We start from the raw sequence: 15,976 nt of genomic DNA on the forward strand, positions 1-15,976 counted from the left end.
CTCTGCTTTCACAGATCCATCCAGTGATGTCTCTATGAGCATGGTAAACCTCTGTCAGAACACTTGATCCTTGTGATGACCGTGTCAAGACGCTGGCATTACCATCCTCTTTTTACTGCTGGGATGCTGAGCCATAGCTACGTTCAGCGATCTCCTTAATCGAGCAAGCTGGCACGACGACGATCGCGGCAGCTTTCCTGACCGCCAGCTTGTGAGTGTGCTATTTTAAACTATGATAATGCACACGTTGACACAATACTACGTCTGAAATCACACCAAAACCATATCATTTAGAGTGACAGGACCACCATGAGCAGTATCTACAAGAGAACCCAGCTTCCCAGGTCTTCAGGATGCTAATTATCCACGAGGACTAACCAAACCCTCGGACTCTAAGGGAAACAAGGAGGTGAAATTGCTGGGGGAAGAGGCTTTTTGCCACAGGGAGGTGATTTCAATTAACCTTGCAAAGGGTGAACTCATTTCCCCTCCTGCCTGTGTAATTTTTCTCTTGCTCCACCTCCTCTCCAGGCACCTTCGGAGGGCACCTACGGCCCCACGGGGCAGGCTGGAGAGCGGCAGTGCCAGCGCCGAGCAGAGCTGGCACAGAAGATCCTCTCTGTAGAGCTTGAAGAAGACTATTAGAGGAAGCAATGCAGTAGGTGCCAGGGAAAAGCGGCATCCTCACACAACCCCAGCAGTTAGGGGAAGAGCTTTTTTTAGTTCCACATTAATAGTTGTAATAAAACTATTTTCGATTATTAAACTCTCTGTACTTTTGTGCCTGTTACAACTTGGAGAGCTCCTGTCTGGCTCTAACTGCTCATGACAGGTTTAGGAATGATGGGTACCACTTGAAAGGACTTCTTCAAGGTGACTTTTTCAAGTGATATTTGTATCCCATACAATTAGAAGTTATTTGGATGTTATTTCAGTTTCCATATTTTCCACATGTAGAGAAACATTTCAAATCCAGTAATAAGCATTTGCTTTTCTGCAATTCACTGGAAAGTCAAAAGCATTTCTCCTAGCAAAGGGATTTATGGCATGCTCAGGAAAGCTGAAACACGAGCAGAATCTCCTTGTGGTATCTGATTGGAAAACAAGAAATCTGAGCCCAAATGTGAAAGTTACCCATATCCGTAAACATTGCCTGGTAAATAGAAATGCTCCATTTGAAGTCTTAGTGTATATAATCTTCAATCTTTAAACTCCATTTAACACCAGTTCTGCTTGCCGCAACCAGCTCCCATCACTCCTCCTCTTGCTCTCCTCTCCTACCCCCACATTCTTTCAGTTTAACTCAGTTACACCAGCATTTAATGATTAAATAAAGACAGCAAAAATAAAAAGATACGATACAAAGAGCCCATGTTACAGTTTTCTAAGTAATTATTCAATAAAATATATTTTTTAAATATGTATTTTTTAAAAGAACCAAAAATAACTCTAATTGTATGATTGCAATTAATTTGTTTTCCAAAAGTCTCTATTGCTTTGAGCTTTAACTTTTTTTTAAAAAAAGGTTTGATATATCAAAAAAGGACATCTCCCTTTCATTTATATAGATTAACTGTATTAATAATTCAATTTAACAAATTGCATACAAGAGTTGGCATACTGTTGTCAGCCTTGTGCTATTAGTTTACCAGAGCTTTAACTGAACTTTCAGAAAAGACTGGTATTTATCTGACCACATAACACTACAGTATGAGCTTCACTGCAAAGAATGCTAGCAAGAAAAGGGGAAAAAAAAAGACGACAGATCAGTTGGATTTAAAAAAACCCCAAACAAACAATCGGGGGGGCGGGGACGACGACACAGGACATTAAAATAAATAAACTTGTTACAACCACAAAATCTCCTAGGAAAACAGAATATTATCCCAAAGAAAAGAGGGAAATTATCTTTATTTAAAAATGAGGTTGCAGAGACCACTCAAGAACATGCCCTTGGGAACAGTTTGGCATTAGCAGAGAAAGGTACAGGCTGACATTCCGTGACTTCTCCATTCCCGCTCCCGGAATGCCGGGTTCAGGACGGTGGAGCAGCATCTCTGCCAGTCGCCAGAGAGGCGCAAATCACAACCGCACGTGGACGCATGCACGGAACTCCGCGGGAAGACGTGGTGGTACCTACACACCATGCCGAGCACTTCCCAGTGGGTGAAATCTGGATTCTGGGAACTCTGTGCTCATTTGGAATTTGGATGTTTATGGGCTGGGGTTTTGCTGCTTAAGCCATGTGAACTTCAATGCAACAAAACAAATCGAGATCTAAATCAGAGGGAGGGAAAGGAAACCAAGGTCAAGAAAGAATGGCGAGAAAGAGAGAAAGAAAATTACTGTAATATCTTACCTTTACTGCTAGTATTTTTCCACTAGGGACATGAAATGCCCTGCATGAGGGAAAAAATTAAATAACTTGAGATCACATAAAATTACCTCCATACATATGTGCAACATGTATACACTAATTTCACAGAAAAATGACTTGGAGCTAATGTGTTTTACGTTAAAGCAATCTTATACAGCATTTCTAAAGAAAGACTGATGAAAACAATTGATCAAAAGAATATACTTACAATGAAACCGCTTGCAGGTTTTTCCATCTGCATGTTTTATGTAAAATTTACACATTGAAGACTTTCGTACAGCATAACAGCAAACGTACAAGTATGAATTTATCTATATGTACCCAAAATAATTTTCCACAGTATTTCAAGAGCAGTTTGTCTTAATTTCTGAAGACAAACATTCACAATTGGCTATTTAACAATGACTTGTGTATTCCTAACCATGAACTCGTACGAAATAAAAAGGTAGGCAAAAAAAGTCTACTGAAAATCCGATGTAATTTTGCATAAAAACAAAACCATTAAAGGTTTTCCTCTTCACTAGTTTTATTGTCTCATACTGATTTATGGCACTACGCGCAGTAATGTCATGTATGTGGCACTAACTTTAAAGAATTATGATATTTTACCATTGTATACCTCTAGCAATTATTACTGAAGAAGAAAAGCTTTAATAGTTTGGGGTTTTTTTTCAAAATCATACACAGTACAGGGCAAGACCATTGTTTAATCTTATAACCCTGAGTGCTTATATAATTTCCGTTAATAGCACCGAACTTTTAAAAACTTCACCTTAATTTAATAACTCATGGATAAACATTTATGTAACTGAGTGGCATCAGCTTTTAGGAACAAACCCAGTTTAAAAAGCCACACCAAAAATCAGTGCCATTTAACGGCAGGGCAACACGCAAAAAGCAAGATGACCAGCCGAAGCCCTGGCAGACCGGCAGCTGAACGCACAACCGATGAGTCCAGCGGGTAAACGAACTCTGCTGTAACTGTGGATGAACCAACAGCGGCAGAGCACGACGGGCTTCAGCTCCGCAGAAACGATAAGAAAACGCACAGGTTGAGACAGCGTGCTGTCGGCGTGCCTAACGTCTGTTAGCTTAATACGTACTGCGCCGGCCAGTTTGGCAACTTAATTAGCCTGTCAGGAAAGCTGATCTTTTTTCCATAAGAGAGATCTCCTGTTTCCAAGTGAATTAAAAGGGAAGACTTGATTATTTAATTATGATGCACGCTAATTCATCCGTGGAAGTTTGGGTTAAATTTCCAGCAGAGGGCAGATACTTGGTTTGGTTTACAGAGCACTGACAGTACCAATTTAACATTTAATTATCGCTGAGAATTGGATCACAAAGGAGATACCATGCCCATGGGTACGGTGCGTCCGGTGGCTTTGCGAGCGGCATGCTACCTGGGAGGAAAGGAATTTGTTTACTCCGGGCTGATCCGGCCTCTCGGTTGTCCTGACCTCCCCCAACACAATAACTGTAAAGTGATTAATGAAGTTTGAAGAGGAGCTTTGGTTACACCAAAAGACAACCGTACACCTCTGTAGTGTTTTAATTAACAGCTAACACTTCAAATTAGTCTGTAGTTGCTACAGTAATTACCCGTTCCAATGAGCGCGTAGGGAAAACGTTTTTGTTGGATATTACGTAGAACTGGAAGTTGGAATTGATCATTTTGGTTACAGTCAGCACAGCTAAAGCCTGAGATTTAGTACCTTTATGTAGCTCCAGAAGGATGCACTAAAAAAAAACAAACAACCAACCTCACAGAATAATGTGCACAGCATGAAGAAAAACACACTTTTTGTGCCTACTGCACCCGTCAGTGAGTCCGTGGATGTCTACGAGGAGATTAAACTAATATTCATACTCTGAGTAATGTGGAGTCTCATCCCAAGGTTCAACTCTCACAGATTTCAGTGTCACCTCCAAAAGTAAGTAAACAAACTCATCCCTGCAGAACCACGTCATTAGATGAAGCAAAAGCAGCAAAATGCAAAAGGTTCCTCAGCAACGCTCCACATTTCACTGAGCACACACTGAAAAATCTTCCAGGATGGCAGGCAAACGATGCCGCCTAATAAACAGCTCCAACAACAGCTCCTCTTGCTAGGAGCGCATTTGAGCGGTGCGGAACAGTAAAGACACGCGGATGCTAGAGACGAGTGAAAACAGTTGCTAAATAGCTGCTGAACTACTTAGAGACAAATGTAAAGAGCAGAAATTACAGGCAATGAAATGCAAAATATTCAAGGAGAACGCTGTTTTGATGTTGGCAGAATTTAAGTCCTTGCAGAAACCGGCTTTGGGAGGAGCTGATCATTTTCCTGCTTTTTGTTGGTTGGGTTTTGGTTTGCTTCTGACTCACCGCAAAAGCTGTAACAAATGACCGGGAACAGGCGGCTGTAAGTCATTTATTGGTAAAGAGAAATCAAAGAGACAGTACTGCATCAGAGAGTCAACCGCTGCAATCGGAGCGGTGCCCTTTTTGGACACTTGATGCCAGTACCACCGATTAAAAATATAAAAATTATTATTTTTGTCGCAGTCTGCCAGTTGCAGGAAGCCGGTTCCAGTCTGCATTTCCCCTTCCCTCGCTGCCTCTTAGTTAAACTGGGAATTTATCAGACAAATTCTGGGGCGTGGAATGCTCTTTTTACTCTCTAGAGAGCAAACTCCTGAGAGGCACTGGGACAAGTTACGAACAAACCCATGCAGGGGCTGATCCAGATCCCACCCAGGTTAGCTAGAGAATTGCATCTACCACAAACTTACTGTTTTATTATTTTAAGTGCAAATTAATGGAAATGCCATTAGATTAATAACCATTTTAGTAACAGCTTTCTCCACTACTACAAATACTTTTAAAGGAAATATTAAAAAAATATGACATAGTATTTATTACGATAGTAGAAAAATAAACACAACAGCAATCAGGGAATTCATTTGGTGCCCAATTTCTGTGCCTAAAGAGACTGCAATTCCGGCACCGTGCACCCAACTAATTGGATTTTAAAAAAAAAAATCAAAATAGACAGTTGTTAGCTACTGTAGCCACAACACACTGGCGACGGGAGATGGAGGATGCAGTCGGCATCTCCTTTTGGGAAGTTCTCCTAGCAAACACGCACAGCACGCGATGCGGAGAGGTTGGCTTAAAGCTACCGCACGTTGCGTAAGGAAAGAACAGGCAGACTTCAACCATCGCGTGTTCTGAAACATTCCCACGAGTGAGAAGAAATTTAAATCTCTTCCTTCACATTCCCATTAGAGTCCTTTGTTCTGAGCCCCCTGCATCCATTACAACAAACGGCTTCTAAGCAAGACTGGCACAGTTGTGTCAAATATTTTATTAACCTTGACTATTAACCATATCCCCAGACACTTAAAGCCCTGAAGGGACCCATGCGAGCCAAATCCTTTAGCATAACTTTGTCTCTACTCTGAAAACGGAGAGGCCCTTCAGGGAGCCAGGCGAAGGCAGCCTGCCCAGCTCCACGGCAAAGGCTGGGTTATTTTGGGGAAGAAAAAAAAAAAAAAAAAACAAAAAACCAAAACCGGTGTGAGCAAGCACGCACTCTGCTCGAACAAAGCCCTCCAGCTAAGCCAGAAAAACTTCTGACGGACTGCGGAGTATGGCGTGTGCATCCCTTGTGTTCCAGAAAATAAAAATCAATATCATGGAAAAGTAGAATAGGGCTTTGGGGGAACTGCCAGCTCCTCGGCATCTCTCCCCTTGTATTGAAGATGTGTTTCTACAAGAAAGCAAATTTAAAAATGAAAGCATCACAAGCAGCTGGTTTCTGTTTTAAAAATAAAAGGAAGACAAAGGTAGCTGAATTTCACATCGCCTGCTTTGTTTTTCCTGAGCTCTACTGCAAAGAAAACCAGGAGAAATGTAAGATGTTTTGGCTCAATCCTCGTTACGCAATAAACCACCGCCCATTCTAATATTTAATGCTAAAAAATTCATACGCTATGGTGAATTTCTACTTGGTTCAAAAGTAAACCAAACAAAACCAACCAAACAGAACATGCACAAGCTTCCTAATAAATAGCTTAGATGTCAAAACAAAAAATTTCTCTCTCTTTCAACTTGCTAAGACTAACAATTTTATATTCTTCCTCTGAGAAATTTTACCTAAAAGCACAGTGGGGAGCTGCGTTACTTGCTGTGACTGAGGTATAATTTCTTCCAGGGCAAACGAAGAACTAACTCCAGGTTTCAACATGCAGGCACTCAAGAGAAAGAGCAATTTTCAATTTCTTTACTAATTTTTAATTGTAAAGCATTTGCCCACATATGTGTAACATAAGGATGGTCACGTCAGAGGCACAGGCTGATTCTACAAAGATCCCTGAGCTTTCTCAAATAGCTTTTCCTAACATATACAGGACCTTTTTTAGAACCTGAGTTTACTATTATCTGAAAAGTCTAAATGTAATCTCTTCCAAGAAGCAAAAATTCATTTAAATCATTGCATCATGCTGCTAATGCAAAAAAAGCGCTGAAGCAGCCTGCAGCAGCCCGCCATGCAAAGACCCTGCTTCCCACCTCTTCCCTCCGGCCACCAGGATATATTTTTCTATTTTTCCCCCCAATAGCCATAGACACAATTTCTAATCAATAAGATACTCCTTGGCAAGACCAAATGATTCAAGGGAAAGCCATGACCTGTCTGCTATGCCAATGAGTCAGTCCTTTCCCTTCCTAGAAATATAACTAACATCAGCAAATATGACAAAATGATATACTGACAGCGCCGCTGCACAGCACCGCGACTGCAGGGATGCAACACTCCCCTCGCCGGGGTACCAGAGACACCTACGGCTGGTGCCACCAACTCAGAGCTGCTGTAGTGCTACCGGCTCACAAGCATTGGGGCGTCATTCTGCTGAACGATGCTTTTCATAGATGAAAGGGTGGCTGAAAGGGACCTCTGCACAGCATCCAGTCCAGCCTCCTTGAAGCGGGACCGTAGCAGCGGATGAGCTCAGTGCTGAAAGCCTCAAGGAAGGAGATCTCCCTGCCCCGTTACAGAGCTGCACCGTCTGACTTGTGAAAAGGTTCCTCCTAATGCCCAACAGGACCTGCCCAAGTGGCAACTTGAGGCCACAAAGTAAAAAGAAAAGTAAATATTTCAGGTCCTTTCTCCCCGATATGTTTCCTTCTGCTTGGTATATATTCATTATATGCATGCATTTGTTAAAATCATCAAGATATCACTTCACTCAACAAGAACCACAAATGCTGTCCCGTTTCCCCATATCTCTACCAGCTCACCCATCGCACTGCACCGATGAACCGCAGAGGGAGTCCTCCAGACATCCTCCTCACTCGACGCACGGAATAACACGCACGAAAGGTCTGTGGGACAGGCAGAGTGTCTCCTAACAGGAATGGACACACACACAGGAGCCCTAGGTTTCTTGTTTGACTTAAAAAGTTAGCACAAAAAGCTATGGTTGTAGCTAGCTGCACCTTCAGATGTCAGGGCACTGAATAAAGTCAAACTGAGCATTTTCCCGCCCTGTGAGAAATAACCTAGAGCAAAACGACTGTGTCTGTGTCACGCAGGATAAATACCATTCTCTAAGTGTTATGCATTGCAGAATGACATGCCAGCCACCAGCTGCAAACTATACGCAGCAAAACACCCACGGATTTGGTTTACTGTTAGGTTTTCCTCTTTTTCCCTGGTACTGCCAGTGTCTGTTGTGCTCCTGGTCAGACTCTGCCAGCCTGACGATGGAACTGTCACATACTCTGATGGCCATCTAAAGAAACAGATTCAAATTGTTCCTAGGAAATAAACACTTTGACAGTTGTTGCCTTCTGCAATAGACAAACACATTAGCCGGTTAAAACAGCAAATCCAGAGTGCACAGCAGTTGTAAAAAGGAGCTTTTATAGGGGCTGCGCTAGTTCAAACAGTAATCTACGCCAACCTCCCCTCCATCTAAAATCCCATTACAGATGCTTGAGTACCGACTGCAAAATGATTTGTTGTTAAACTAGAAAACAAACCAAAAATACTTGTATCTAAATTTTAAGCTTTTCAACAGAGCAAAATTGGCACCAGAAGCTGCATAAAGAAAATGTCTCACTTAACCCATTGCTGTGGGAAAGAGGCGGGTTTGGCACGCGAGCCTAAGCACAGCAGGATGAATCCCTCACCTCTCCTGGGCTGTAACCCACTGCCATTTCCATCTGTTACCACTTGCGTGAGTCTTCCTTCTCCACTGCAGCCAAACATTCACTGTCAGCCTTTGAGAACTGGATTATGAGTCTTCCTCCTTGTACCCATCCCATTGCAATTCTGTCTGTACAGCTCTCTAAGGAATCGGGAGAGAAGGGACTAAAGACGGAGATGGCTTAGCCTTGCACTGCTTTGGGAGGCCGTGGTGCCACCATCACCAATACGAGGTCACTCGCTACCACAGGACCAACCCAGAGAAGATGCAGACGCAGTAACGTACTGGCTTTAAACGAGCTGAAAGGACAAAAGACAGCAGAGCAGTCATAGGCTTAGACTGACACGGACTGGCATTATCTGACACAGCATAAAACCTGCCAATACAAAGTAAACCCACCACAATTTTAGGAAGAAATTTGAAGCAACAGAGTGAGCCAAAAAGTACGTCACGCCTATGGTGACAGCAATTTAGATGGTCATGTGTCTCCACGAGGACACCGGAAGCCGGATTTGCTGCATTATCAAACCTTTGGTTCACGAGAGCTGTGCTATGACACGCACAGCATAACAACTATCAAGGAGAAACAGAGCTGTTCAGTAATTCCGTAATGACCAGCAGTAGAAACCAGAACGGTGCCAAGAAGCAAAAGTTCTCTACGTCTTCACTGTAATAACTCAAAGAGAGTTTTCTTCTAAGCACAGTTCAGTTTCAAGCAGAAAGCTTGCTCTCCCCCAGCAGCAGGCTGAGAGCACGAACACCGTGAGGGCAGTTACACTGCTCCGCTCGCTCCTGGACTGTGCTGAGATACCACTGCAAGGAGCAACATGCCAGAAGCAATTCTGGCATCGCTCCTCCTGTATCGCTCCTCGTCACCATCACTAGGACAGCGGTGGTGACATACAGGGAAGGTGGCCACACGTCAGAGCTGAGTGTGGCTGGCTGAGCCTTATGATGATCCATCGATATCTGAGCGTTGATTTTTAGCATTTTGAGTGAACTTGTTCAAATAATCTGGGGTGAAAAGAAATGGAAGAAACCAACGCCAACCTTGCCGGTGTTGTTACACCCACTCGGTTCTTCAACGAGACATCAGAGATTAAGGAGAGAATCTGAAACACAACACTGGCAGTATAACGACAAAAAAAGATTCTTACATAAACCCACGTTCTTCTGCCCCATATTATCGCACACCCACTACTATGAGCAAAAGTATTATTTTAAAAAATATTCTATATTAGGGAACAGTCAGTGCCTATAAGCTTGGCATAGCTTGGCTGTGGCAAATTCCACCAGTTCCCTACTATGCAGTGTTATTTGTAACCAAGAAACAGGCAGTATCACCCACGTCGCGGCGAGACACAAAGCAAGCTGCGCTACGCTCACACACCGCCTCAACTCACGGGGAACAAGAACAGACTCAAATTTTCAGGATTGCTATTCGCTTAATCTTCCAAGCCACGGGCATGCAAACAAAACAACTTTAATTTAAGAATCATCCAGTTTCTAATTAAACAGCCATAGGCAGCTGGCTGGATACATTTTAATCAGTTTCAATAACCTATTGATTGTATACTGAAGCTTAAAAATTAAAAGTAAAAAGATGACCAGGGAATTGTCCCATCTCAGAACAACAGCAGAACCCTCTGTAAATAACTCCTCTTTTAACCATCAGCTAAATGAACACTTCAATACTGCAGTACAAAGTCTTCTGCAAAATTACTTTAACTAACAAGCAGAAATTTATCAGCTTCAGCCAAAATCAATGCTGAAATCAATTTGAACACTGGTTGTGTCTAAAGGGGCTCATTGGCAATTTAGGGAAATTACACCATGTAAATGCCTGTGCTTTAATTGAACAGTTTCATCAACTAGGCTGTGATTGCTGTCCATTCATTTATTTACTTTCACTGCAGCTACCATTCTGCAAAGGAAGGGTTTTTGTCAGACTCGAAGGAGGTACTTTATCTTCATTTTATGCACTTTTGCGCATAACAGATTTTATGAGGCAGGCAAGCGATAGCCGGGGTCAAAAGAAACAAGTGAACAGCAATCACTGGTCAGTCTTGTTTAAGCTGCAATGCTAATACACAGAAATTTGCTGGGGTATTTCTAACTCAGTCCAGCTATTATTGCGTCAATGCTTTTCAGTGTGACTAAAAACAAAACAAGAGAAACAGAAAATGAATGTGGTCTGGGAAAGGAAATAAAGGAAAATGCCTTCACAATTGCAACATGAGAACGCAAGGAGATGTGATTTCCAGACTTCCCATGGCCACACATCTGTTTTGTCACCAAACAAAACACTGAACCTGCCTGTACTTCCTTCCTTCAGAGCTGCGTCAAGCATCAGTCTGGGACAAGCAATGTGCGTCAAACGTAGTGAGAACCTCCCCTGGAAGCTGCGTGGGTCGGCTGGCAGTGCTCTGGGCGGGGAACCTGCAGAGATGGGCTCCGTTCCTGCTTCTGTCGCTGCTTCGCTGCCTCGGGGAAAATCATTTCCCTCTGTCTCCATTCACCCTCTGCCACGTGTAGAGGATGACACTAGCCTCCTTTGCAAAAGGGCTAAAATAATCTGTGAGTGAAAGCATTTTAAAGAGGGACAAATTATTGCTTTGTATTCCATATTCATCAGAGAAACAAATGAACAGAAGAGAGCAACAGCTCTGCTTAGATCCAGACTGGTTTCCCACACCATTTGAGATGGATGATGGTTACCACTTCTGAAGAACAAACTGGAACTATACCGACTCTCTTGAGGGAGCTCCTTCAAGACAGCACTGGTGTCCTGCCATGGGACAACCCAAAAAGAGCAAACCCTGCTGAGCCAAAGCTCCTCAAGACAAGGATAAACTCCAGCTATTCCACCACCATCCCACGTCCACCTCCCTTACACCCAAACGCAGCTACATCTCCAGCATCCTCGCTCCAGGACTGACAGCGCCTTTCCCTGCTCACATTAGAGGCTCTGCAGTGCACTCACCAGGCACAGTGTGCAGCCTGTCTTGCCAGAGACAGCAACTTCCCAGCTGTCTCGCCACGCGCTATGTTTAACGTGCTAATGGGGCACCCCAAGGTTGGCTGAGATGGAGAATAAAGAAACGGGCATATGCTGGGACGTACAATTCAACTGAACAGCAAAACTGCTCAAGTAAATTGCTCAAAGAAATTAAGTTTCCACATTTATTGGTATTTTCCCTAGCTATACAACTCTTCCGGGCGGTACATCATCAACAGCTACTTCTCTCCCAATTACTCAACTTAAAGCAAAGCCGTCTGGTTTACCAGCATTTTGCTAGGATGATAACGGATTCTCCCTCTCCCTCTCTCTCTCCCAGATTTGAGGTAACTTCACAAATCAATTACGGCATCACTGGGACTTTATGTTTATTTCAGTATCCGGAGCGTTATAGCTTGCTGCTGCTGAAGACTCCTCTAACAGAATCCAAAGGTTTACAAATCACACACAACACACATTTTTAAAAAATCCCAGGCACACAAAAGGCTATGCCATCTCCTGAGTTCCTTGAACATCTCATTTCTCATTAGCTAGAATTATAAAGAAAAAACTAACAAACACAAAATAAGAGATAAATATTTTTGCTTGTACGTAAAGGAAGGAAATAGCAATACTTTAGATATGCCATGTGAGAGAGACTTCACAGAGTAATTATTTGCCAGAGATAAATATCTCTACTCTGTAATGCTGAGATTCAAAATACACACAACTAAGGATTTTAGGTCTAAATAACTTCATGTAGCTATTCCTGAGACTGGCTGGCAGAGCGCACACACCCCATTACAAAGCACAACGTTAACCTTCTTTCTCTGAAGTAAAAAAGAGCAATCTCCGCAAAACGGTCTCTCAGAGCTCTGCAGCCAATGACGGAGTTAAAAGATGCAGCGCAGAAGCACATCCTTTAAATGTCTTTTGGACCCACCAGTGGATGAGTTTTTCCAAAAAAGCAATTTAAGTAAATACCATAGATGTACCGGTACACTGAATTTCTCTTCTGCTGTGAAGCAGCCCAAACCCTGTATTCTCCATCCTAGTAGCTTCCATAAAACCGTTCATAAAAAAAAAAATAAAAAAATTAGAAGTCTGTCACAGAGCTGGAAGGTCATACATCCACCAGTACAACAGGCTAAGGGCCCTCTTGTCAGGTCCAACCTCCATAAAATAATGGCAGCTGAGAGTTTCCAAAAATTTGTAAAATTGCACTTACGATACTCCATGAAAAGCAGAAATCCCAGTTAACGATGTAGACTGCCTACAACAACTGCAAACAGAAGAGCAAGATACTGGTGCGCTTTCAGTCCTCGCACGGCAGATTTCATCACTTTCTTGACAATCCTTAACAGCAGATAATTCTTGCTTTCTGATTGTATATTCAAAGATACAAAGAATCCCAAACTATATATTAAAAAAGTATGTTCTCGTATATTTTTTAAAAATAGAAGCAATCAGAAAGCAAAAATAATAAACTGGTTTTGCCATATCTAACTCTATAATTGTTACCATTCCTTAATTAAGAAAAGGGTGTATCAAAAGGTAGGGGAAAAAAAGGAAGTCCAACAACTATAAAACCCCTTCATTTCAGAACAGGAAAAACATTTAGATTCAGCAAGTTCTCGCTAGAAATATTGCTATAAAGTATTGATTTTTTACCAGACTCAATTGACTGAAAAGTTGTTTGTATAGCAATATTGGCCAAGCCAATATACTGGAACAATTTTGCTACACACAGTAATCAAGTGTATTTCTAAAGTATAATTATACTGTCATAAAAATAAAGCTAAGATACCTCTTCTCCAAGCAATAAAACAGCCGCAGCTGTAAAGAACCCAAATAAATGAAATACATTTTCTAACTAAACATAGTGTCTTCCAAAGAGAAGGAGAACACCTCCCCTCTCCCCCTTAAGGCAAGGTTAGCATGAAAAGTGATCAATACTTCCATCTCAATAAACTATTTCAATAGTAGTTAATTCACGTGGAAAGAGAGCCTGAAAATTTTTGCTCAGCGACCTGCGACACGCTATCTTGTCTGCTGAATGCTGATAATATATCATCGCTGTAATGGATATGACTTAGTATAAAGAGCTAGAAAGAAAAAAGATACCACACGGACACGCTCGTTCTTTAGATTCAGATCAATACTACACACAGCCTCTTCTAAAACAAACCGACAGCGTGGAATGCTGGAAGAGGAAAACAGCCAAACGTTTGCAATTAATTTTATTTGACAAATGTTCATTGATTTACTGGAATAAAATATATGTGGGCTGCTATCCATGACTAGTGCAATCCAGCCACCTGTAAGTATTCCATTTTGCAATTTCTTACTGGCTTTTGTCGCACAGATGCTCGAGGGAGAACAGGCTCCCCTTTACGAAGGGACGATGGTTCCAAGACAGGAAGCTCTGCGTGCTTTGCCCAAAGCACATCACCATGGCACGGTACCTGCCAACTCCCTGCAACAACGGCAACCAGCCGCTCTCCAGGGATGACAGAGTGAATTGGTACAACCCGTCAATTCAACACACCAAGAAATAAATTTGGGAACACCTGAGAGGAACGCACGGCTTAGAAGGCAGGTTTGGGAGAAAACCGTATTTCATATTTATATCCTGCTATCGTTTGCATTGCCTAAAAAGCCAGACTTCAGGAACGTGCAATGCATCCGCATGTCAAAACGGTGCGCGTTCCCTGGAGCAGCGCAGAATGACACTTGCGCTACAAAAAATACTGTGAAGTCACTGCAACTGCTGACTTAAAATACGAACGCAATAAAAAGGAAAAAGAAAGGCAGAAATATTTCCCTGATACAGAAGAGGGCTCCTGTATTTACAGGTAACATTTCTTACTTTCCCAAATCGCAGGCAAATACAACGCTCAACCACTTAACAAAGCAGATCACACCATCAGCCCGCACAATGCAGCACGTCAACACAGAAGAAACGCCAGGTGGATTGCGCATTCCCTCCTGTGCTATTCTCCTCTGCACCTTCAGCGTTCACACCTCTGTTCTAAAGCAGCAGTCATCACAAAAGAAAAATATTTTTGTTAAAATATTAAACAAAAAGCAGGCATGTTACTATATGACCCTTCAGAAATACAAAAAGAAGTCCAAAAGTGCAAGTCTGGCTTTCCATAGCATTTTATCCAAATTTCCCATATGGATTTTATGAAATGTGAAATACACTCTATGCATGTGGCAACATTATAGAAGAATGAGACATTTTTGTACTGCCTTCTGCGTGTAAAAGCACCGCATCACAATTTTGCATTGCTAGCTCCTTACTTCAGCTACTTCTCTAAAGAAAATGACCCCAAATTGGGTAACAGTGACACATGCGGCTTCCCTCCCTTTGTGGGATATTCCTTTTCCCTGACTGTGCCTCAAGTGCCTTCCAGGGGGATGACAGCATGTGGCTCTCCTCTGCGATGACTCTCCCACCCACATCCACTCCCAGAGCCACCATCAGTACACGGGGAAGGGAAGCAACCTTCTCTAAATCAGAAAACACCAAGTCACTAAGTCGTAAAGTTCAACACTCTTCTCAAATCTTTCTTGTTACAAAGTAAGAAAAGAACCCCGTTTCTGCAAGTTTCTTGGTCTAGGAACACCTTTCTACAAGAGAACACCAACGAGAAGATTGCTGAACTACATCCCACCCACAAGGCTAACCTGATTTCTGAAGAGTCCGTTAAAAAACCAGATTTGTCCCTTTAAGGTTTTGGAAGTCCACTTTCATTAAACCTTCTGCAAGGAGACCAAAGCTAGTAGTTGTGCAATGCTGGCAGCCAATCAGAAGCTAAACTAAATGCACGGTAGCTTTTAAAACATTTTTTAAAAAATTGTTAATATCAAAGTTAAAATGTCTAAGGTATAAACAAAATGATAATGGGATGCTGGGTTACTGTATATGGTAAATAGCTCTCTGGAGGAAACCTTTATTGCTCCCTCAGGGCTTTCTTACAAAGTATGGATTTCTTAATTCCCAGAGGGATATTTTTCATACATCACTGCAGACTATTAAGTACCAGATATTACATTATGTAGTTTAAACTTTGCACTATGCATGAGAAAGACTTTCCTGTCGAGAAAACTATCTCTCTGCTATTATAATCTTTACAATATTAAAATTAATACTGGCTGCAGGGTATAAGCTTCGCTACCAAAATTTGGGGGAGTTTATCATTTAATATATTCATCAGCCTGTGCGTGAAGCTGCTCGTTAAGGGAGGGAAGTCACTGCAACAGTGCAAGGGGTATTTACTAATTTTCAATTGCTAGAGAAAGGCAGAGCCGTGGTGTCATCGCATCCCACCGGTGTCACTCTCAGCACTGGGCTAGCGAAGGGCGTGGTGAAGCAGCAAGAATAATGGCAATGCAAATAC

At 42.2% G+C, this 15,976-nt stretch overlaps 1 protein-coding gene across 2 annotated transcripts in view; it reads right to left on the reverse strand.

Moving 5' to 3' along the window:
- The window catches only part of MAP2K5 (mitogen-activated protein kinase kinase 5), a 129,032-nt gene that overhangs the window by 84,603 nt on the left and 28,453 nt on the right, over positions 1-15,976 (reverse strand). For both annotated transcript variants that reach the window (XM_086757542.1, XM_086757541.1), the window contains exon 9: positions 2,360-2,399. In XM_086757542.1, the coding sequence (XP_086613668.1) occupies positions 2,360-2,399 (40 nt within the window). The remainder of the gene's footprint in view (positions 1-2,359; positions 2,400-15,976) is intronic.

This window comes from Chlamydotis macqueenii, chromosome 12 (assembly GCF_036417535.1).
Source record: "Chlamydotis macqueenii isolate bChlMac1 chromosome 12, bChlMac1.mat, whole genome shotgun sequence".
In the NCBI taxonomy this organism is placed as follows: Eukaryota; Metazoa; Chordata; class Aves; order Otidiformes; family Otididae; genus Chlamydotis; species Chlamydotis macqueenii.